This window comes from Natator depressus, chromosome 1 (assembly GCF_965152275.1).
Source record: "Natator depressus isolate rNatDep1 chromosome 1, rNatDep2.hap1, whole genome shotgun sequence".
Classification (NCBI taxonomy): Eukaryota; Metazoa; Chordata; order Testudines; family Cheloniidae; genus Natator; species Natator depressus.
The window spans coordinates 31317633-31340582 of record NC_134234.1 but is presented as its reverse complement, the minus strand read 5'-3'; the positions used below and the strand labels follow the sequence as shown (position 1 = coordinate 31340582).

Here is a 22950-nt window from a genome sequence, read left to right as displayed (position 1 = left end):
GCACAATCTTACCACTGAGCATAGTACCAACTAGCCTTCTACTGGCTTTATACAAGTGAGTGTGTACAGGATCAGACCTAAAGAAAGAGGACATTTCAAAGAGAGGTGTGATAGTAGCTCTCATTGTGAAATGACACTTGGCTAAAGAGCAAGCAACTGGGTCTGGCGAGAACAGAACATGAACCAGCAGCAAAAGTGTTACTCCAGTGGGATGGTATCTTGTTAACTGGGGTCAAATTAGAACTGCTTGGGAAGGTTTTAGAGTAGGCTGAGGAACTGGAAGCTGCAACGTGCACATGAATGCACTTCTATGTGAGAGAATTTGAGAACTTGTCCTAATCATCACCACCCCCAATGGGTTTAGACCTGAGTCTCCTGTAAACCAACTCACCATCCGCATCACTCACCACGAAAGCTGTGCTCCATAGGAGCACTTCACCTGGAGTTGCTCAGAGTCAGGCACTCAAGCACTGGGGCCACCATGCTGTTAGGAGGAGAATTCTGACTGAGTAATTCTTTGCCAGAAGAAATCAAACAGAACCAGAATGTGATCATGTTCAGATCAAATGCAAGACGCGTGTTTGGATTATAGCCTTCTCTCATTAACAGCATCTCTCCCAGAAGGAAGACGAGGACTAAAAAGAGAGTAAGAAAATAATAAAGAGGGACCAAAAGATTAAATAAGAAGAAATAGTTAAAACTAATGTTTGGTATCACATAAAGGCATTTCCTCTAAACAATATGGGAATGATTTTCAAAGGCAGGTAGACACCAAACTCCATTAAGACTCAGTGGATCTTTACACTGAACTCCTCTTAGAGCCTTTGAAAATATCCTCCATTAGTGCTACCTAAAATGTTGTCATCTGTACTTAAATGCCACGGTTCTAGGTGCAATAGAAACATCATAGGTTACATTCGAAAAAATAGTTACAAAAGATTATGGGCAGATTAGGTAGCATTCCTGCCAGTCTCACACTAAAAACACGAGATGCAAAAGTGAGAAGCAAGTGGATATGACTGCTGAAATTAAGATTCAAATTGTGTCTGCCCATCAAACTGTGTCTGCCCTAAATAACTGCTAGCTGCTTGTGTCTGCGCTAAATAGCTGCTTGCTATTAGTGCCTTTACAGAACAGAAAGTATAAATTGTACTGTTAAAAATATGTTGTCTTCCGTACTTTCCACAGTATGCATCCGATGAAGTGAGCTGTAGCTCACGAAAGCTTATGCTCAAATAAATTGGTTAGTCTCTAAGGTGCCACAAGTCCTCCTTTTCCTGTTGTCAGAAGATTGAGCAGTGCTAAAGCAAAGTTGCTGACAATAGTTTGTTGGGATCAAAAAACATGTAGCAACAAATGAACTTGGTAGGACTGATATACCACATTTCTGTCTGAACTTTTTCAGTATCTGCTGCACAAAGATCAATAAGGTTGAAGTTATCCCTATGTACAGTGTAACTTCAATGAAGTAATAAATGAGCCATTAGGCTCACTAAATTGCATCCAAAAACCACACCAAAGTATTTGGCTAGTAACCTAAACCATCAGAATCTGATATCTACCTTAACTATTTTAACTCTGTATTTATGCTCATAATTCACAGACCCTATCTTAATTCTGCTGTATTTTCTGAAGCCTATATTGTCCCTTGTCCTGATACAGATGTGCAGGAGAGTGAGGATGGGCACCCATCCTTGCGGAGTTGCTTTGCAGCTCCTTGGGTACTGGGTCTCAGCTGTACCTGAAATGCTCCCACCAGGAGCAAATAGGACAGGATTAGGTAAAGCCATGGCTCTGTTAAGCCATTACCATAAAACAGTCAGCTGGACACACCAGGGGAAATGTATCACACACCAGAAAAGGATGTTGCAAATTAATCTGCTTTCTCTCCTGGGGAAAGAAAGGAACACTGGAATTCTGCCTTAGGGATGTCTCTGAAGCACAATGCATCCTGGTATTTTGCCTGGAGCACTATGCCCCTGTGTGTCACTGGTCAGCGAGGGCTGTGCCTAACAACACAATCTAGCCCTTAGCTTAAATATTATTATTTTAGATGTCTGCTCCAAAGATATACAATTGAAATAAACAAAAATACAGACTCAGGAATGGTTAGGAATGGACTAAGTCTAAAAGCAAAATTAATGAGGAGATATGTTTAACACACATTTTCATGTGCTCCTTTTAAAAAAATACTATCCATCTTTCACATAGTAGTAATCCTATTAAAAACCCTTACGAACTGCATAATTACTCGAGTATGGAATTACACCTTCAAAGCCCAAATGGATCTACAGATGGTGTGCGCGCGTGTACACACACACACACACACACTCTCTCCCCCTCTCTCTCTCTCTCTCTTTCCCAACACAATGAAGGGTCTACCTTTGGAGAGGCTCTGTTTGTTGGGCCTGACTGCTTGGTGCTAGAAGGCAGGAGAATGAAGTTAATAAGAAGGAAAGCCACCATTGCTAATGTAGGACATTTGTCCTTCCAAGTTATACATTTATTTTCCTTACAAAGAAAAGAAATGGTCAAAAAATGAGGGGCGGAGAGGGGGTATGGCAAGAAACCCATAATGGACTGGTTGGGACAGTCTCTGCTGGTTACCATGATAAAAAGGGGAAATATTTTCAAATACAGGCACTAAAGTTGTGCCCACAGAATTTGCACACTTACAAGCAAAGAAAAAAAGCCTCAGTTCTACAAACTGCTGAGCATTCTCACCCCAACCCAACAAAGCACCTAAGCACATGCTTAACATTAATGTTGATCATCCCATCAAATTCAGGGGGATTAGTCATGTTTTTTTTAATTAAGTGCTTTTCTGGATCTGAATCAGAATGCTCAGTATTTTGCAGGATCAAGCCAAAATTGCACAAATAGAATATATTTGCACATAGAAACAAGTAATTAACTGTGCAACTACCTGCTTGTGCCCCGTGGACTTGTTTCACTGGTGCATCCTAAGCATGTATCTTTTAAAATATAGACTAAAAGTGGAAAAAATATTTGTGTGTTCCATGTTGTAAATTTCTATTATATCTCTAGTTCTTATTAACTGTAACTAACATGTCTAATGCTGCTGTAGATGTAGGTTTCAGAGAAAAACTCAGGGTGTATTACAGGATCATCAGGGAAGTTTCTCAAAAGTAAAGTTTGACCAATTGCTTTCTGGCTTCTTTCCTCACTTCAGCTTATGCTCATGTAGCTAAATCTTATTATAATTAATATATTATAATAATACTGTGCAGGTTGGTGTTGTTTAGAAGGGAACATCTGGATTGTAGTGCGACTAATCATTTTATTATGTTGTTAATCTTGGAATTAACTCAACATAGCAGGGTTTTTTTTCATATCTAGGTGGATGTAATGAAATCAACTGTTTAAAAATAATTTCTGTTAAGAAATAATAGGATAAATCCAATCAGATGTCCAAAGCTTTGTGTTTCCATGGCAAAAAAGAAAATGACAGGTTTCAGAGTAGCAGCCATGTTAGTCTGTATTCGCAAAAAGAAAAGGAGGACTTGTGGCACCTAAGAGACTAAAAAATTTATTTGAGCATAAGCTTTCGTGAGCTACAGCTGAAGTGAGCTACAGCTGAAGTGAGCTGTAGCTCACGAAAGCTTATGCTCGAATAAATTTGTTAGTCTCTAAGGTGCCGCAAGTCCTCCTTTTCTTTTTGCGAAAAAAGAAAATGTGGCTCATTAAACTCAGTTCTTAGGAGACGGTGAACTCTCTGATGAACCGTCACAAGTATACTATGATGGAATATGCAGTAAGCAGGCTGCCTACCAATAAATTATTGATTTATTTATATGTGTCACTGTTGACTTCTTATTCTGAATATCAGCAGACAGCACTGTTAGCTCATCAGTTGAAAAAGGAAGTACGAATCATTGCTAATCAATATTTTTCTGTAGTCTAAATGAGAAAATAGGGGTTTTTTTTAGAAGAGAAATACAAAAAAGGCAGTGACAATCAGCAGAGTAAAGTTGCAATTAAGAGTTGACTTAAGAATTTCTAAGACGGCCTCCCCCCGCCCTTTTTGGGGAGGGGGACGAAGTTTTAAATGCTCAGATAAGATAGGCCTGCAAAAAACTGAATAATTTATGAAGAAGAAAAAAGGATATTTTGTTTTATGGCCTTACAGTGAAGATAAATTCTATGCAGTGGCAGATTAGCCACTGGGCAGATGGGGCCCATGCCCAGGGGCCCAGGCTAACTGGGGGGCCCCCGAAAAAAATCCGCCGGGCCCAACCCCACTCTGTGCAGCAGCACTGGGTGGGGGAAGCCTCCCCCAGCATCCTGGGACCCCACTCTGTGGCAGCAGCTGCAGGATGGGGGAAGCACCCCCACTCCCCAGCAGCCCCTGACCCTAGCAGAAACTGTGGGATGGGCAAACACCCCTCCCAGCAGTCTCTGACCCAACCCCATCCCCAGTGGAAGCCACGGGGCAGCAGGGTAAGCCCCCCAACCCCCAGGGCCCACCACCCATCCCTGGCAGAAGCTGTAGGATGGGGAAAGACCCCTCCCAGTGGTCCCCAACCTGACCCCATCCCCAGTAGAAGCCTCCAGGTAAAAAGCCCCCTCCCCTGCCCGTGCCCACCACCCATCCCTGGCAGAAGCTGTGGGGTGGCAGTAGAACTCCCCGTGCCTGATCCATTCTCCGGCAGAAGCTCCAGGTGAGCAGGGCGGAAGTGCCCCGACCCTGGTCCTCCGCAGAAGTGCAGGGGGTGTCAGGGGATGCCCCAGCACCTGGACTCCCACTGTGGCCCTGGAACTGGAGGAGCTCTCGCTACCTGCAATGGCCTCAGGGCTGGGGGAGCTCTCACTTCCCGCTGCATCCCTGGGGCCATGGCGTGGGGACAGAGCTTCTCCAATCCTGGGGTCACAGTGGGGTAGGGTGAGGCAAAAAGGAGAAAAAGGGGTTGTGGGGCTGCAGTGGGGTGATGGAATGGGGGGGACCCTGGGTGGAACAGGGGAAGGCCCCGAGGAAGGGACAGAAAGGGGTGGGACTGTGGGCGAGGTCGCAGGTGGAAGGGGCAGAATGGGGGCAGGGCCACAGGCAGAAGTAGGGTGACCAGATGTGCCAATTTTATAGGGACAGTCCCGATTTTGGGGGCTTTTTCTTATATAGGTACTTATTACCCCCCACCTCCTGTCCCAATTTTTTACACTTGCTATCTGGTCATCCTAGGCGGAAGGGGTGGGGAGGGACCCCCCACTTGCTTTGGCCCAGGACCCCCAGAAATCTTAATCTGCCTCTGATTTTATGGGTGGCAAAGTCAGCAAAAGTATATCTTTTGTTATAAGCAAAGCTACAGTACCCCATTCCAAAGCGTGGGCAAGGACAAGTGGTTGCTTTGCATTAAGAGTGGCTAGAATTCACTCATTTGGAAACACCCTTTGCATTTTGTCAGTTTCACAACCAGTTCTAGTGACATCAAAGGTAACTTACATTTGAATTGATGTAGCAATAACAAGAGCAGACAGGCAAACAAAGCTCTGTGTTCAGAATTATTGTTAACCTTTTATTTGTAAATCCTCAATTAGGTTATGCATTTGCATCCACATAAGCCAGTAGAAGTCAAGGGAATCAGATTAGTATTGTAAATTCTGCTCTACTGGAATAGATTTATACTACATAAAGTTATATCATAAAACTTTTACAGACTATTATTAAGTAAGTTCCTTCTCCCAAAGGGATTTTATAGAAAAAAAAATACTTCGTTACAACTACTAGCTGGTCATCAAGGTTTAGGTTTGTGCTCACAACATCTGCCACAGTAGCAGACTGCCAGGGTTTTCTGAAAGCAGAGGCCTTGTGTCCTCCTTTGGCACACAAGATGTTTCTCCACACTGAAAAACACAGGTTCAAATCATAACCTGTTCCACTCATGGAAATTTGGACTAACTCCATTGAATTAAGAAATTGTAAAGCTGTGCCAGGCCGAGGATGATTTTTGCATTGAGCTAGCCACATTCAGTCCAGCTAATTTCATTAATTTTAACTGTGCAACACATACTTCTCAAGTACTCCAACTTTGAAGATACCAACTAAGTTTTTCAGAGTCCAATTTTTGGTTTCGGAGAGGACTGTGGTTTAACTATGCATGCACAGGGAGGTGACATCATGATGCTTGTAATGTTGCATTGGTGTTGAACCGCATAACAATGACCGCAGCAACTTTGTGCATAACTTGGTTGTCCATAATTGGAGGCTATTGTAACATATCAACCCTTCAGTTTTGTTAGCTTTCTCGATGTTTTTCATGCGTATGCTACAGCATGTGCTTTTTTCTGCACTGCTGCTTGAAGGACCCCTTCAAGTGTCTATGCTGCTTTTATGGAGCTATGCACCATTGTTCTACTGAATTGAAAGAGCAAGTCTAGTTAGCTACAAGCTGCAAAAAGTTAATTAATTGCCAAAATGATGCAGACCGTGCACCTCAAGCAATTACATGACCTTATTTCTGTAAATCTCCCTGTAAGGTGTGATTGATTTCTAGGTTTCTAGAACACATGGTTTGGGGGAAAACAAGAGGAAGTGAATGCCACTATGCAAACTCCAGAGCTCATTGGCTCAAACGTCTTGGTATGTCATGGTGGTTTTAGACCAGCTTTCAGATCATTATGGTCAAATTGCTGGGCTTTGACTCATTAACTACAGGCTAGGTCCTATCTTGCCAAAATTCTTTTTGAATACTTTGCTGCCAGTCTTATCAAACATAACTATGAAAAGTGATCCCATCTCTAATGAATCCTCTTTCCATAGAAACCTACCTCAGCTAGACTGAGTTTGTAAACTGCAAACTGATCTTCGGCTACAACTGTATGTTTAGACAAGATCTTAGAAAACTAAGTTTCAGTTCAACAACGTGAACATTCACACACAGCAATGGCCTGCATCATGGCTTCCAGTTTTAGGCACAGCCATAGTATTGAGAGTGTCTTTGTTAGAATCTTGAATAATACACTTGTATCAAAAGATAAGATAAGTTTACGGAGGTGGTAAAATCTTTGAGTCGCGATGATCAGGCACTGGTAACCTAGGTAACTGGTAACTGGGCTGAAGCTGGTTGGGAGTGATAGGACTATATTGAAATTGTTCTGGATCCTTCCCCTTAAAGGCCCAGTTGATCATTCTGAACTGTGGCCATATGTGGTATTTCCAAGGGTTTGTTTTGGCACTGGTGCTCTCTAGGATATTTATACTGCCACAGGGGAGATATTTTTTTTTAAAAGATGTACAGCCTGGCTCAGTATTATTAAACTGCTCTGAAGATGATAGCCTGCTGTAAATCAAGTTATCTTTAAATAACTGGGATCTTTTTTGCTTGATGGACTATAATACCAACAGTCAAAATTGGATCCAATTAAATCATAACTTTCCTAAAGATTATATTAATCCAGTCTTTCGATATTGACCCTTCATTACCAGTACAGTGCTTTGGAATCCCTTGTGAACGAATGACACTATTGTACATAAAACCAAATTGCATTATATCCCAATGATGTAACCCACAAGTTAATGCATTTAAATGCAAGGGAAATGGGCATTACATATAGCACTGAGATACAGATATTTTACTCAGGATATCTACATATGTAAAGCCCATGAAATTGTTTCACGAAGGCTCTGATTATGCTGTAGAGGATTTTTTTAAGGCATTAGGGATTAACTATCTGCAACATTTTGTTTTAAATACTAAAGACATTCTTTATACTGCAGTGTAAAGAGCACAAAAAAGCATCTATGACGCACATTACAAGTTATAACCCCTGGAATTCAGGTTTCCTAATGGCAACTGCTGATTATCGTTAGCTATAGTGGAACTACATTACTGGGCACTAACATTACTACTACTATATATTGCAATTCCCCCAACAGCCCATGATGAAATTATTCTAACTTTTAAACTACTGCTGCAAGGAAGACTATATTCAGATCTAAATCAACTGAATACCCTGGAAAGCAGTGTGTTCTGATTTAGATATGAACTATCAATTTAGCAAGGTTGGCATATAAAGATGTTTTGAAGCTGGAAACAGCATGGAAAGACTTTATTCTTGATTCATTTTCTTTTTGATTTACTGACACAAATTTCTAACTGACACACAGAATCTAAACTTTTGATAGATTGCTATGAGCTTTCAGATTCTAAACTCAGCAGGATGTGTGAGAAGTTGGAGATGTCACATTATCAATTCAAAGCTCTTATCAGCATAATACAGCATAGTGACACCATTTTATATAGTGAATTGCTACATATTATTAAAAAAATCACTGCATTATGGGAGAATAGTTGTCAGCCTGGACTATATTAGAAACGTGAAAGAAGTATTAAGAATTAGAAATGTGACAGAAGTATTAATCCTGCCTTGAGTTCAGGGACTGGACTAGATGATCTGTTGAAGTCCCTTCCAGTCCTACACTTCTATGATTCTATTCCAGACACATACTTCAAAGAGTGAAGAACTCTGTGTGAATTAAGATATATTTAAGACTAATAGCCATTATTTATTGAGTGCAACAGTGTGCTTGGTACTGTACACAGGGAAGTTATAGGTCCTGCCCTCAAAGATACTACAGTCCAAGTAAACAAATAGAAACAAGTAGACACACACACATAATTATAAACTAGGAGAGATTGTTGTCTTTGTTCTGGGTGGGAGGGAGGATGGTTTGCTATTTTTCTTATGAACAAAACCAACATGTCACTGTTGAGGGGATTAAGGTTGATGGGCCTCATGGAAGTGGTATGCTTATATAAAGAGAAGGCAGAAGCATGGTCACCAAGACAGGAAACAAGTTCTAGTTGTAGGGGATGGCCTATAAGGAAACACAAGCAAAAACGGGAAACTGATGTAGAGGGAGTGGTTAGATCTGAAGGAGCATAGAGCAGGAGAGAGGATAAGAGATTAGACCGCACATCATAACTGGAACTGCTGTTTGCTTCAGAGTTGCTCCCAAACTATTAAAAGATTAACATTTTACATTGGTGCAAGTGGAAATTCTGTTCCTTTCTTCTCTCTCCTCTTCTGCTGCCCCTCCTGCCCCCACCAGCACACTTCAGTTTGGTTACTTTACATTCTTTTTGTTTCCTTCACCACTCTGCATCTTCTTTTATGGTGCTCTATTTGCTACCAACATCCTCCTTCCCTCCTATGAGATTTGCAGCCTTGCCCCCCTTCACCTCTGGCCTCGTCAGCCAGCATTCTACTATTAACCTACCCTGTAGCAAGCTCTACTGCCACTCCAGAGCTAACCGTTTAAAACAATGGGTAGAAAACGCCTACAAGTAGCCATACGCTAACAACTTCCAAGTCTGCAAGTGCAAATGTGAATGCTGATCAAAAATTTCAAATACAAAACCCTCCTCATATGTTCCAAGTGGAGATGGTGAATAATTCTGTCAGAATTAGTCAAAAGAGAACAAATTTTACTTTACTGTAGCCTTACAAAGTTATATTGGATCCTGAGTATGTTGCAACCGTCAGACACTAAAATTCCACACTGCCTTCTGTAACTCTGGCCGCATCCCCTGAGTAGCTTCTCTTGTTGCAGTTAGGGCCAGCTGACCTACATTTTAGTCATTTTTGTGAAGGAGACTCAAAACACCATGTTTCAATGCCCTGAAACAACCCACATTTACCAGTCGTAATGTTCCATAGCCAAGAAATCATTTTACAATAGGTTTGTTATATACAAGGTGAGACCCAGCAGGATTTTCTCAGTGCTGAACTCAGGACTGAGTTCTAGAAATGCCTGATGAGATCACTGTAACATTTTAAGTGTAAGTACACTGTTCTGTAATATGGAGAATATATTTTGTACCTTTGTAGTCTTATACATTTCAGTATAGAATTTTAACAGTGGCACAGTTGGTGGAAATCTGCCTGTAAAATATATATTTCCCTACCCTCGCACAGAGACACAGTTCCACCACTTTATTAAGGAAATTAGTAATAACAACTGCAGCCATGCAATTTAACTAATTTAACACCTCATGTTTCAGGGCCAGTAGGAGCTGGGAAATTGGGATCTACTGGATCTGGGGAAAAATTTTAGACAAAGAGTTTATTCACTGAAAAACAGAGTTTTGGTGGAACTGAAACAATTCATAAATTTGACATGAATTCACTTAATGGTTTTGGCTAACAATCCCCCCCTCCCATATTTTTGGGACTTAGAAGCCATTCACTCAACAGCTGAAGGGGGAGAAGCCAGTGCTCATGCTATGGCTGCCTCTCTTATATCTTTAGCTCAGTGGTTAAGGCACCATCTTGGGATGTGGAGACCTAGGCTTAATACCCCCCTCTGCCTAAGGAGAAGGGATTTGAACTCAGGGCTTCTACATTGTAGGAAAGTAGCCCAATCACTGGGTTATAGGATATTCTGGGACAGCTCTCTCTCATTCTCTCCTGTTGAAGCTATTCCACTTTGTTTAATTAGTCAGTGGAGTAAGCACTTGAACTTGGGTCTCCCACCTCCTAGGTGAGTGCCCTAATCACCAGCCTATAGAGTCATTCTCATGCTCTTTCCCTGGCCCAATGACAATCCAGTGTCATTATGAGTGACTGTGAATGACAATGAATTGTCATTCTCATTCTCACTTTCTTTTCCTGGTCCAATGAATATAGACTGGAGATTAGGGCATCAAACTGGGGGGAGGAGAACTCAGGTTCTGTTCTAATGCTTATTTAATTATTCATATGAAGTGGCACAGCTGCAGCCACAGGGACTGAGACAGCCTACACCAGAATATCATATAACCATGCGGTTAGATGCAAGTTAAAATTTCTTCTTCCCGTTAGGCAGAGGGGAGAATTGCACCCAGGACTCTCATACCCTAGGTAAGTGCAGTAACCGTTGGGCTAAACATTGTAAAGGAGCTGCTGCTGCTTGCCATTGCTGCTTCTTGTTTCATGCATCTATTTTTGAAAATGCCTGAAACTGATTTTTTAGATATACGGAAATTTTTCACAATTTTCAGACTTGGTTTGGATTGAACTGATTTTTTTTATTTTTTATTTTCCAGAAGTGCCAGCAAATAAAAATACCAGTTATTTGCCCAGCTCTTACTCTTACTACATCCCGCTCTCTTACTAAATCCTTACATAATATGACTTGATGTGTCTCAGAATGGATGTTTGCCTTCCTGAGAAGCAACAAGGATAAGCCACTGCTGGAGGGAGGATACCTGAATCTGTGAAAAAATGTGCATTTTCTCAATGGCAACTAGTGGCTCATGAGAAAGCCCAATTTTTAAACAAGAATATTTTCTTAACAATCTACAGAATATTACTCTGAGTCACGAAATGGATTTCTCTCTTTATATCTTTTATAGATATAAATACGCACACATGCGATGGCAAAGATCTATCTATCCATCTATGCATAGATATTTGTCACTATATATAGATATAGATATATATAAATTGCAGACAACACATTATTTTAGATGCTGGACCATTTAATTTTCCATTTTTACATTCACTAGTGATTTTTTCATTTATTTCATGATCATTCATTTAATTCCAATTTTCTGACATTAACATAATTCATTTTGTCTCAGTCTCTTATAGCTGACTCTGTGTGTGTGTGTGTGTGTGTGTGTGTGTACACAAAGCTATAGTGATGGATAAAATGAATTTCGGTAATGTACACACAAAGCTCTGTATGATAAAATGAATTATGTGGTTATCAGAAAATTAGCATTACATGAAAAATATCACTGGAAAATGTAGAAACTGAAAATTAAATTTTACAGCAATTGTGTTTTTTACAAGAGTTCTCTGGCTAGTCTCAGTCTCTTAAAAGTTACACAAGTAACAGCTCTCTCTCATAAACAAGGTAGTTTATTTCTAACTCTCCCATTTTGCATGGAATAATAAAAGTCTGTACATGATAATGCTATTTATATAGGGCATTTAAAAATTACGATACAGAAGCTTATTAAGTAGTGTTAATTGTTGATTAATAGTTGAATCTCTGTTAAAATACTGTTACTCACATGCAAACTGAAGGGTGGCCTCTCTGCTCAAAATACTTCCAAACACATTGGTGGTTAAACATTGATATTGCCCAGAATCCTTTGCTTCATTGGGATTGTTGATGATAAAACTTCCTTCTATCAAACTGTAGCGGTAATCACTTTCAATATCAATTTCAGTTCCATTTCGTAGCCATCTTGGGAGAAAATGGGAGAAACTAGTTCAGCAATTGTCTGGAAAAGGATACTTCTGAAACCATGTAAAAGATGTAAATGAGTCAAGATGATTATTACAGGCAGTGCTCATACCAATGTCTTTATTAAAGTCGCCAGATACTTCCCATGATAAGATCCTGTTTTCAATTGTTTGTAGCTTCGCCAAAGAGTTTAAGCTGATTGTTTTGTTTTGTTTTTTGAAACTTTCAGCTAAAACAGTTTAGACATTTCTGAGAACCAGGGTAGGGGAACATACATTGTTTTGAAAATATGAAAAAATACAGAAAGCCTTTGACAAGGTCCTTCCCCAAAGGCTCTTAAGCAAAGTAAGGTGTCATGGGATAAAAGGGAAGGCCCTCTCATGGATTGGTAACCAGAACTGTGTGCAATATTCAAGGTATTATCTATCCCTTTCCTAATGGTTCCTAATATTCTGTTAACTATTTTACAGTGTCGCTGCACACAGAGCAGATGTTTTCAGAGAACTCTCCACAATGACTCCAAGGTCTCTTTCTTGAGTGGTAACAGCTAATTTTGACAAAGCCCTGGCTGGGACGATTTAGTCGGGGATTGGTCCTGCTCTGAGCAGGGGGTTGGACTAGATGACCTCCTGAGGTCCCTTCCAACCCTGATAGTCTATGATTCTATGGAACTGAAAGCAGGGAGTCTGTCTCCCCTGTGCTTTGAATGACCCACCCTGGTGAGCCCAGGAGCCATAGACGAAGAAGCTGCTTGATTCAAATGCAGAGGGCACAAGAGCTGAACTTGTGGGAGAGGCAACAAGGGAAATTGACTGGGATGAGGAATCTGGGTTGTGGTGTGGGAGGGAGACTGAAATTGTTTAGGAGAGGAGACTAGGATTCAGGGACTAAGACTAGTACTTTGAGGAGCTAGTAGGTAGACAGGAGAGTTTGAGAGGGGGAGAAGGAGATCCCCCTGCTGAACGAACAAGGTGCGAGTACTAACTTTGGGGTCAGTGAGTTTGTTTGGCTGTTTGTGTTTTTCTTTCTCTTTCAGATTATTTCAGTTATTTTCAGTTATTTCAGTTACTGGATCAGTTGGGATTGTGTGTCTGCAGACTGTTTGAGCCTTTGTTCCCTGGATCATCCTTGACTATCTTTGATCAGCCTCAATCAGCCTTGAGAATCACTGCTCCCTGTGTGATTAACCTAGGAGAGAAGGCCTTAAAAGACAGAGGCTAAACGACCAAGGGGAGCTAGCGAACAGGGGAGTTTGTGAGGGAGTTGTAATATAATTGCTATGGTTAGGAAGTGCCCCATCGCCAGTGCCAATGCTCCTCCTACCTCCTCCACCTGCACCTGTATTCAGACAGACAACCTAACCATGGATGCCTCTACTCAGATCCTCATGTGGACTTGCAGAGACTGTGGCCTGCATTTCCCATTCACAGAAAGCCAGGCTGGGGCGACCATCCAGTGTGAAAGGTGCCTGCTGGTGGAGTCTTTTAGGAAGCAAGGGGGCGTGGGGCTATAACTCCTGCCAGTTGCCTATTCCACTTGCCTCCTTAGAGTCCCCACTGGTCCCAGAGCCAAGGAACAGGGAAATTATGTTTGGGCCGCTGAGCCTTTCCATTACTTTGTTCTCCATCCTCATGCTGCTGTTCAGAAGGAGAGCACCATTCATTCTGGCCAAACATTCTGAAAGCTGCAAAAAATTCTCAATGGACTCACTGTACCTGTAAATAGGAGCAGGATTTCCTCGTGCTTGGCAATTCAGAGACACTTTCTTCTCTTCAGAATCAGTAGGAAAAATCACATCATCCGGCTCTTGTACAAACACCGGCCCGTAATCAACACTTTCTGCAGAAACACAAGGGGCCCGAGTTTCAGAACTCTTAGTAAATGTTACCTTATCAGAGCTCTTATATACTCAGGTTATAATATCACACTGCATTGTATATGTTTTTTTCCCACAGACTGACCATCAAATGCCTCCAGATGCTGTGGGTTTAAAAACTAAAATATGGTAAGGAAACGCCACAGCAGTAAATTCAGAGACAACGGTACTTGAATATTGTTTCCTTAGAGATCTTCTACATTTGTTTGTAAGGATAATAAATAATTTAAAGCATGGGGAAAGGTCATGTAACATTGCCCTTCTGCTGAGCAGCAGCAAATGTTGGGACTTTATAGGTCAGCTTCCCATTGGATAAGAAATCAGTGACATGGAGTCTGGGTATTTTCTTAGTGTCACTTGTTCTATTTACACTCTATATACCTATATACAGTTACATATACACATCTATATTCAGTTCCCAGGAAGCAATTCTTCCCCAAGAGTTGACTTTAGTTAGAGATTAATTCAGAGAGCAAACTGGCTGCTTTCAACAGCTCCCCCCAAAGAGATTGTAGCATAGGCGCCAACTTGGTGGGTGCTCTGGGGCTGGAGCACCCATGGAAAAAAATAGTGGGTGCTCAACACCCACTGGTGGGCCCTGCTGATCAGCTCCACCCCTTCCCCTCCAATGCCTCCCACCCACTGCTGATCAGCTGTTCAGAGTGGGGCAGGAGGTGCTGTGGGGGGGGAAGATGGAGGAGCAGGAGCAGGAAGAGGCAGGGTGATGGCAGGGCATGCTCGGGGGAGGGGCAGAATGGGGCAAGAAGAGGTGGGCTGGGGCGGAGCGGGAGTTGAAAGTGGCAGGGTGGGAAGAGGGGGAGCAGAGTGGGGTCTGGGGGATGGGGTGGACTGGGGGCAGGGCCTGGGGCATAGCAGGGGTCGAGCACCCCCAAGGAAATCAGAAAGTTGTTGCCTGTGGATTGTAGCACAAAATAAATACCACCACGTCCTTTATTTCAGGGCTGTAAAGTACTCTCACACTAAGGAAAAGAACTTGTAAAATTATTTGTAACAGCACCAGCTGGTGAGTCCTGCCACACTTGTGTGTATATTGAAATCTAAAATGTACATTTCCTCCCATGTCACCTGTGAATTTGGTCTATTAGTATATAAGCATTAGTATGACTGAACTGAGAGAGAATGGTATGCATTGAATCTATGGGCCAAATCTAGATGTGGTGTGTAGAAGGAGTGTAAATGTCAAATTAGTATAATGTGTCTGATCATGTAAGACTCAGCAAGTGTAATACAGGGTAGTAGAAGTAAAATACAGTGTAATTTATACCAACTTAGATTCCCTCCCAATTTTCTTAGACTCACCTCTGAATTTGGGACAGTGCCTGTAATTTAATTTGCAATTACTGGTCTAAGGATCTGGGGGCAAACATACACATTTTCCCTTTACACACAATGAAACACAGAGGAGCAGGGGTTCATCTATCACGGTTTTACAGTTTACAGTTCACATAATAAAACTTCTCCCAGGTTTGTCCAAAATCACCTGAGGAGCTTGGGGAGAGCATTTGGCATTTGGCTGTTTAAGTCAGCCTAATATATTTGTAGAAACACATGTTGGAAGTTGGCTTCTTATCACCCTCCTATCAGGGCAGGCTGCCAAACTAAAAATAAGCTACCCCAGGACTAGCTTTGTACGTGCACCTGAGAAAACACCTCACTTGGGCATTTCTGCTTGCTGTTGACATAAAAAAAAAGGCCTAATTTGGTCACTTTTTGGAACCCACCCCTTTCTGGCCACAGGATCCCCTTTTGGCGAACTGCACTAAGTGAATTAAGGCACACAGAGCCTCACAGTTTGGGCTGGTCCATAATCCTAATGAACACTGTTTAAGTGATTCAGCTCACAATAGAAGCTGGTTTTAAAACAGGTGAACACTTGTACAAAAAAGCTGAAAATATTTTTTTTCTGGTTTTCAGTAATGGACATTTGTCAGATCATCTGACGTAGGTAAACAAGTGAACGTAAACCATACAAATTTGCCTTCACTATTATAGAGCTCTCAGCATTTTAGAGCAAAGATTACACAGAACTATATATATATGGAATAGAGGAGTCTGGTGACAAATGTACAAGAGAGACCAGACAGAGCAGAAAAAGAAAGAAGAACAGTGACTTACATCCTTTACAGGATCAAGAAATAAAATACCACTGTGCTCGTTACCAACCCCTTACTTAACACTGATGTATGATGGCAAGTTTTAAAAACAAATATCTAAATTTAAGAAGAGTGACAGATCCATGCATAGTTCAATAAAGCACTTATACTTCACTAGTAGTGACCTAATGTAACACTGAGTCTATAACATTAACATTTGCCAACTGTTATCACGAACACCTCCTGTCCTACATATAGGGAAAAGAGTGGGTAATCTGAGGTAATATTGAGACAAGTGTTGACAAATTATGATTTGATGGGGAAACAACCTTCTAATTCTATTCTAATGGTACTACCCTTTTAAAATTCCATATGGTAATTGCTGTGGCACTGCCCTTTATTGTAAATCCACTAATAATTTAGGACTACTTTAATGGATGCGGGGTTACACAACCTGGGCATCATGACTTTCTATATTTCTAAATGGGAGGGTTATGCAGATAGACCAGGGGTGGGCAAACTACGGCCTGCGGGCCGGATCTGGCCCATCAGGGCTTTGGATCTGGCCCAAGGGATTGCCCTCTGTGGTGCTGCAGGCCTCGCGCTGCTCTCAGAAGCGGGCGGCACCATGTCCCTGGGGCCCCGGGGTGGGGGGGGCAGAGGGCTCCGTGGGTTGCCCTTGCCTCCAGGCACCGCCCCCCACAGCTCCCATTGGCCGGGAATGGGGAACTGCGGCCAATGGGAGCTTCGGGGGAGGTACCTGGAGGTGTGGCAAGGGCAGTGCACGGAGCCCTGTGTCCCATCTCCCCCCCGGGGCCGCGCAGGGACGTGATGCTGGTCACTTTCCGGAGCAGCGCGGCGTGGGGCCTGGGCAGGCAGCTTGCCCTGGTCCCGGTGCGCGCCGCTGCCACCCCAGAGCCGCTTTAGGTAAGCGGCGCCAGGCTGCAGCCTGAACCCCTCCTGCACCCTAACTCCCTGCCCTAAGCCCCCAGCCGCACCCCTCCTGGACCCCAACCCCCTGCCCTGAGTCCCCTGCTGCACCCCTCCTGTACCCTAACTCCCTGCCCTGAGCCCCCTGTTGCACCCCCGCACCCTTCCTGCACCCCAAACCCCTGCCCTGAGCTGCCTCCCGCAGTCCGCACCCCTCCTGCTCCCCTGCCCTGAGCCCCTTCCTGCACTCTGCACCCCTCCTGCATCCCAACCCCCTTCCCTGAGCCCCCTCATACACCCCGCACCCCTCCTGTGCCCCCATCTCTTGCCCTGAGCCCCTTTCCTGCACACTGCAACCCCTCCCACACCCCACACTCCTTTCCGCACCCGAACCCCCTGCCCCGGCCCTGCATACAATTTCCCCACCCAGATGTGGCCCTCGGCCCAAAAAGTTTGCCCACCCCTGAGATAGACAGTAGAAGAATTCTGGTAGTAGGGGTCCTAATATACCAAAAGGGATCTTAAGGTATGAAAAAAGGATGAGGATCACAGGAATCGTTCACTGGTTGACCGTTTTGTCAGACAAATGTTGATGTCATATAGTTGATTCTCTCTAGAAATTGCACTCTATTAAGATCTGTGTGTCTTTTTGTTTATTCAGTTCTTTCCATATTAGCAAAAGGCCAAACAAAAGCTTCAGTAGAACCTCAGGGTTATGAACTGACTAGTCATCCACAGACCTCATCTGGAACTGTAAGTACGCGATCAGGCAACAGCAGAGACAAAAAAAACAAAAAAGGCAAATACAGTACAATACTGTGCTAAACGTAAGCTACTAAAAAAAAATTAAGAAAAATCACAGCATTTTTCTTCAAAAATTTGTGAAGTTTCAAAGCTGCACTAAGTCAACGTTCAGTTGTAAACTTTTGAAAGAACCACCAGAATGTTTTGTTCAGAGTAACGAACATTTCAGAGTTATGAACAACCTCCATTCCCAAGGTGTTCCTAACTCTGAGGTTCTAATGTAGTTACCCTTTCAATCTTTTTTTAATAAAGATGTGTTTACATATGTTGAAATTAATCAAAAGCTTATTGCTAGTTTAATGTAGAAAATCTAAAAAATAAAAGATATAACTTCAGATACTTGTATTTCTACGAACACAAGATTAAAACTAGCTCAGCAATGTGTGAAGCAAACAAGCCAGAGTAGGTGCAATTGACAATCCCCAATTTCCATTTCTTTCAGGTTTTTTCCCCTCTGTGCTTACAGTAGCATAGTATCTTAATGCCATTGTCTATGTCAACCCACTGCTGCAAAACAATTTAAGGGTCTGGTTGATCCTGCAAATAGTTACTTCAGCTTGTTTGTTTTAAAGTCATATATAGACACATGGCTTCAATGCAATTTATGTACAGGAGTTTTTCAGATCAGGCCATGATTCTATATTTCTTCAATAAACAATAAGCTATTGTTGTGTCATTTATATTATACAAGTTATTTAATATCCTGTACTAACGGCCTAAGTCAGCACCAGCTTTTTCTCACAATCAAAAGATTCACTAGGTAATCCGTCCTTTAAGCAAGCTAAAAATGCTAATAAAAGTGACCTTCAGTTGTTTCTTGCAATTCAGCTGCATGCCAAGATACACTACTAGAATAAGAAATTGATGAGACTGGAGTTTAGCAAAAAGGAAGGGTGGTTTATAAAAATCAAGCCATGGTTTCAACTCAAGGTGCTATCTTATCCAAATCTTCAGACTTGGTGGTGTGGTGGGCTGAGTGTTCAAGTGTATTTGCAGTACCTTGGGATAGTGGGAAGAAAAGAAAAAATTGTAGCATTTACTATGGAGTATTTTGTTACCGATACTACATCCGTTAGCTAAATCAATGCCCAAAACAGCCTGATGCCAGGATGAGTTTGCCAGGTCTGAGTGGCTAATAAGATGGTGTGATGTGCCTGTGTTTTTCCAGCAGTGAGGGGGAAAGTGAAAGTCAGCATCAGAGACAGAAAATGCAGCTTCTATGTTTCCTCTCCCCCTTTTGTGTGTGTTTGCCTTGTTTTCCTAAGAAACAGGATCGGACTTTAACAGCAACAGCAATAACTACAGCTCCAGCTCATTTCAACTAATGTATTCTCTTTTCCCCGCAAAAAAACAGTTATCGTCTTTGATACCATCTAAGAGATGCTGTTACTGTTTTCCCTTCTTTTTTGGATATTAATGAAAGGATTTTTCATGATGTGTTAGCCATGGTACTAAGCAGGCTCAGGTCTCTGTTTACAAACACCTGAATCTTGTTTAAACTGTTTAACATTGAATAGTGACTGGGTTATGTTAGCACCTGTGCCCCATGTGGTCCATCTAAATTAATACAACAGGACCTGCTGTAGCTCCCACCCGTGGGAAAGGACAGGGTGAAGAACCCCATGAGAAGCAGAGGCTGAGGGAAGCTGAACTGAGGGGTACTGAACTGCTAGGGGTGGGGCAGAATTCATTGCTGGGAAAGGGATGGGCAGATGTGGGGCTGAAAGCTCCTGCAGCTGGGCCCAAAATCAACTTTCCCAATAAAATTAGGAGAGCAGGCAACACTAATTGTCTCACACAAACACTGGGGAAGGGCAGGGGGAATTCAAAAATCAGAAGAAACAAAACACGCACAATATCTTCTAATATTGAAATCTTGGTTTGGGAGGGGGTGGTAATCTCTGGATTTTTGGTAGTCCATCTTATAATTTGTGATCTGTTAAGGGTGGCAGTACTGATACAATGAGATTTGCTAGCACACAATCCTGCACCTACACACCGTCCCAATGAAGTCAAACAGAGTGAGGGTACAGAGTGAGGGCGCAATAGGCGCCGACTCCGTGGGTGCTTCAGCCCTGGGGCACCCACGGAAAAAAATTAGCGAGTGCTTAGCACCCACAGGCAATCTTCCTATCAGCTCCCCCCTCCCTCCCAGCGCTTCCCATCTTCCAGGTGCCCCGTCAGTCAACTCCTCCTCCTCTCTCTCAACCCCACCCGCTCGCTGTAATCAGCTGTTTCATGACATGCAGGAGGCACGAGGAGGAGCGGGGATGGGATGTGCTCAGGGGAGGGGTTGGCACTGGGTGGGAAGAGACAGGGCAGGGGTTTTTGTCCTTCATGAGTGGAAATGACATCGACTTATGTTCCGTGAGTAAGGCTGTGGCGAAAGAGAACGACATGTGAGCGGCAGTCCTTTCTGAAGGAAGTGCGTAAGTATCTCAGTGCTGAGAAAGGGATTACAATCTGTGCCTGCTCAGTCTGCCACTATTTACGTCTCAGCCTCTGTGCCTCAAAATCCATCGGCGGTTGATCTCAGTAGGTAACCCCATTGTTGACTATTGCTTTCCAGCATGGTCTTGATTGGTGCTACCGCATGGTTAGTGACACAGACCTACATGGAGCACGTAGTGACAGTGATCAACGTAGTGATTCTATCATCAGTGGCCACCAGCCAGCAATGAAAATGAAGCTGAGTTAATATGTCCTCCTGCTGGTATATAGCCTATCCACTGGCAAGACCCTTGCAGTACCTCCTGAGTGGTACCAACGGGTAACTGGGTCCTTACATGCCCAGGCAAATTCTTCAAGGGATCTTGGAGCAGGATGGGGCCCCAGAGGCATACTGAACAGGCCTACCAGTGTGTGGTACACACCCTGCCACTCACTGACCCATGCTCCCAGCTATTGGTTCGATAGTGAAGAGCTCAACAGTTTCTATGGTGGACAAAAGTCTGGCACACTACAATGGCGTAGCAAGCAGATGTAGACATGGCAGTCGTCTACTACAATGGCATAGCAAGCAGATGTAGACGAAGCAGTTGTCTACTACCACAGGGGGCACACGGATTGATTCCACATCAATGGCCACAGACTACACCCTAACCGCTGCCAGCTGTCTTTGAATGGATGCTACTGGAGCACAGGTGACCAGCTAAGAGAGTGTGAATGGTGCAACGGAAGCCATCACCACTGGGAACAATACATGCATATATTCTGATGAAGGAGGAAAGTTTTACAGTGATACATTGACTAATGTTCACAGCATTCCTAGTGATCCTCTGGAAAACAGACATTTATAAAAAACAGATGTTTAAAAAAATTGCCCAATAATAAACAGCAAATAAGTGACAGCTGCAACGATAGGACAAGGAATTCTGGCTGTCAGGCCCTGGCCTAAGCCTTTAGACCATTCTGCATTTTTGGGAAGACGGCATCTTCCTGTAAAACAATAACCTCTGAGTGATGAAAAGGAAAGATGTGAACAAATTGGAGAAAGTCCAGAGGAAAGCAACAAATGATTAAAGGTCTAGAAAACATGACTGTGAGAGAAGATTGAAAAAACAGGGTTTGTTTAGTCTGAAGAAGAGAAGACTGAGAGGGACCTGATAACAGTTCAAGTATATAAAACGTTGTACTTCTGAGGATAGGACAGGAAACAATGGGCTTACATTGCAGCAAGGGAGGTTTAGGTTGGACACTAGGAAAAACTTCTTAACTGTCACAGTAGTTAAGCAATGGAACAAATTGCCTAGAGAGGTTGTGGAATGCCAGTCATTGGAGGTTTTTAAGAACAGGTTAGACAAACACCTGTAAGAAATAGTCTAGTTATTACATAGTTCTGCCTTGAGTACAGGGGCTGGATTAGATGACCTCTCAAGATCCTCTCCAGTCCTACACTTCTATAATTCTATAGCTTGATCACATAATTAAATCAGTGTCTTAGTCCCGCAAGGAAGCAAAGTTACAAGGTTAGATTTGAATCTGGGTGTCTGCCAAGTGACAACAGAAGAGCCTGATCATGCAAATACTTATGCACATCAGTAGCTTTGAACACGTGAGTAGCACCATAGAAGTAAATGGGGTTATTCACATAGTTTAAGCGTGTTTCAGAGCCCTAAGCATTTCAAAGAGATATGGCAAATAAGCAGGTGAAAATAAGATGACTAGGAAAAGTTTAACAACAATACTTTTATTCTAAGGGGAATTACTTACCGGTACATTTACTACTTGCTTTAGAAAAAACTTAAGTGGGAACAGAGGATTTGCTGTACCAAATTATATAATTATTTTGGAACCCTGGCTATGGCGAAAAACTGCTGTTCCAGGGAAAAGATGAAATGTCCTCTGAAATCGCACCTGATTATGCAATGTTGCAAAGGGTGTGTATGATGAGCAGTAGAAGGGGTATATGTTTCACAATCCATGCAGAGGATCAGTTTATACCATGTAGCATAATATTTGATTACACCTATTATACACCTATTATTTGAACACCCATAATTACAAATGTTCTTAAAGGAGAAATTATCTAGCTTCTTTTTTTTTGGGGGGGGGGGGGAGGAGGGAGGAGGGGGAGGTGAAAGCTGGCCACCATGAGGACTCAGCAGTGGTGTGCCATTATATGTTTAGTCAAGCATGCAACTGTACGCTTGCATGGAAAACTGAATCCTCCATGCAGTGTGACCTCACATGTATGGTGCATGCACAGTCACACTGTACACAAGACACCATTTTGTTTGTTCATTTACAGGCTGTCTGTAAATGTCTCGTGGGCACTGTCTTGTGGGCACAGCTGGTCTGGGGGGCATGCAGTGCATGATTTGCATACAATGACAGCACACTACTGGCACTCAGTCAGCTCAAAATTGATATGTTGTGAACAAAATTAATCAAGGAACCAAAAGACATGGAGAAGAAACTCCTGAATTGCTTATACAGCAAGGGTGGAACCTGAGTAGCAAATGGGGGAAACTGCAATTGCTCGCTTACAAGCATAAATTCAATCTAGTTGGTGTTACTGAAACCTGCTGGTA

General features: G+C 42.7%; 1 protein-coding gene across 2 annotated transcripts in view; it reads right to left on the bottom strand.

The window, feature by feature from the left end:
• Positions 1 to 22950, bottom strand: part of CNTN5 (contactin 5) — a 955706-nt gene that overhangs the window by 315522 nt on the left and 617234 nt on the right. For both annotated transcript variants that reach the window (XM_074957075.1, XM_074957069.1), the window contains exons 5-6: positions 13909 to 14032; positions 12018 to 12193 (exon numbers count right to left, since the gene is read on the bottom strand). In XM_074957075.1, the coding sequence (XP_074813176.1) occupies positions 12018 to 12193; positions 13909 to 14032 (300 nt within the window). The remainder of the gene's footprint in view (positions 1 to 12017; positions 12194 to 13908; positions 14033 to 22950) is intronic.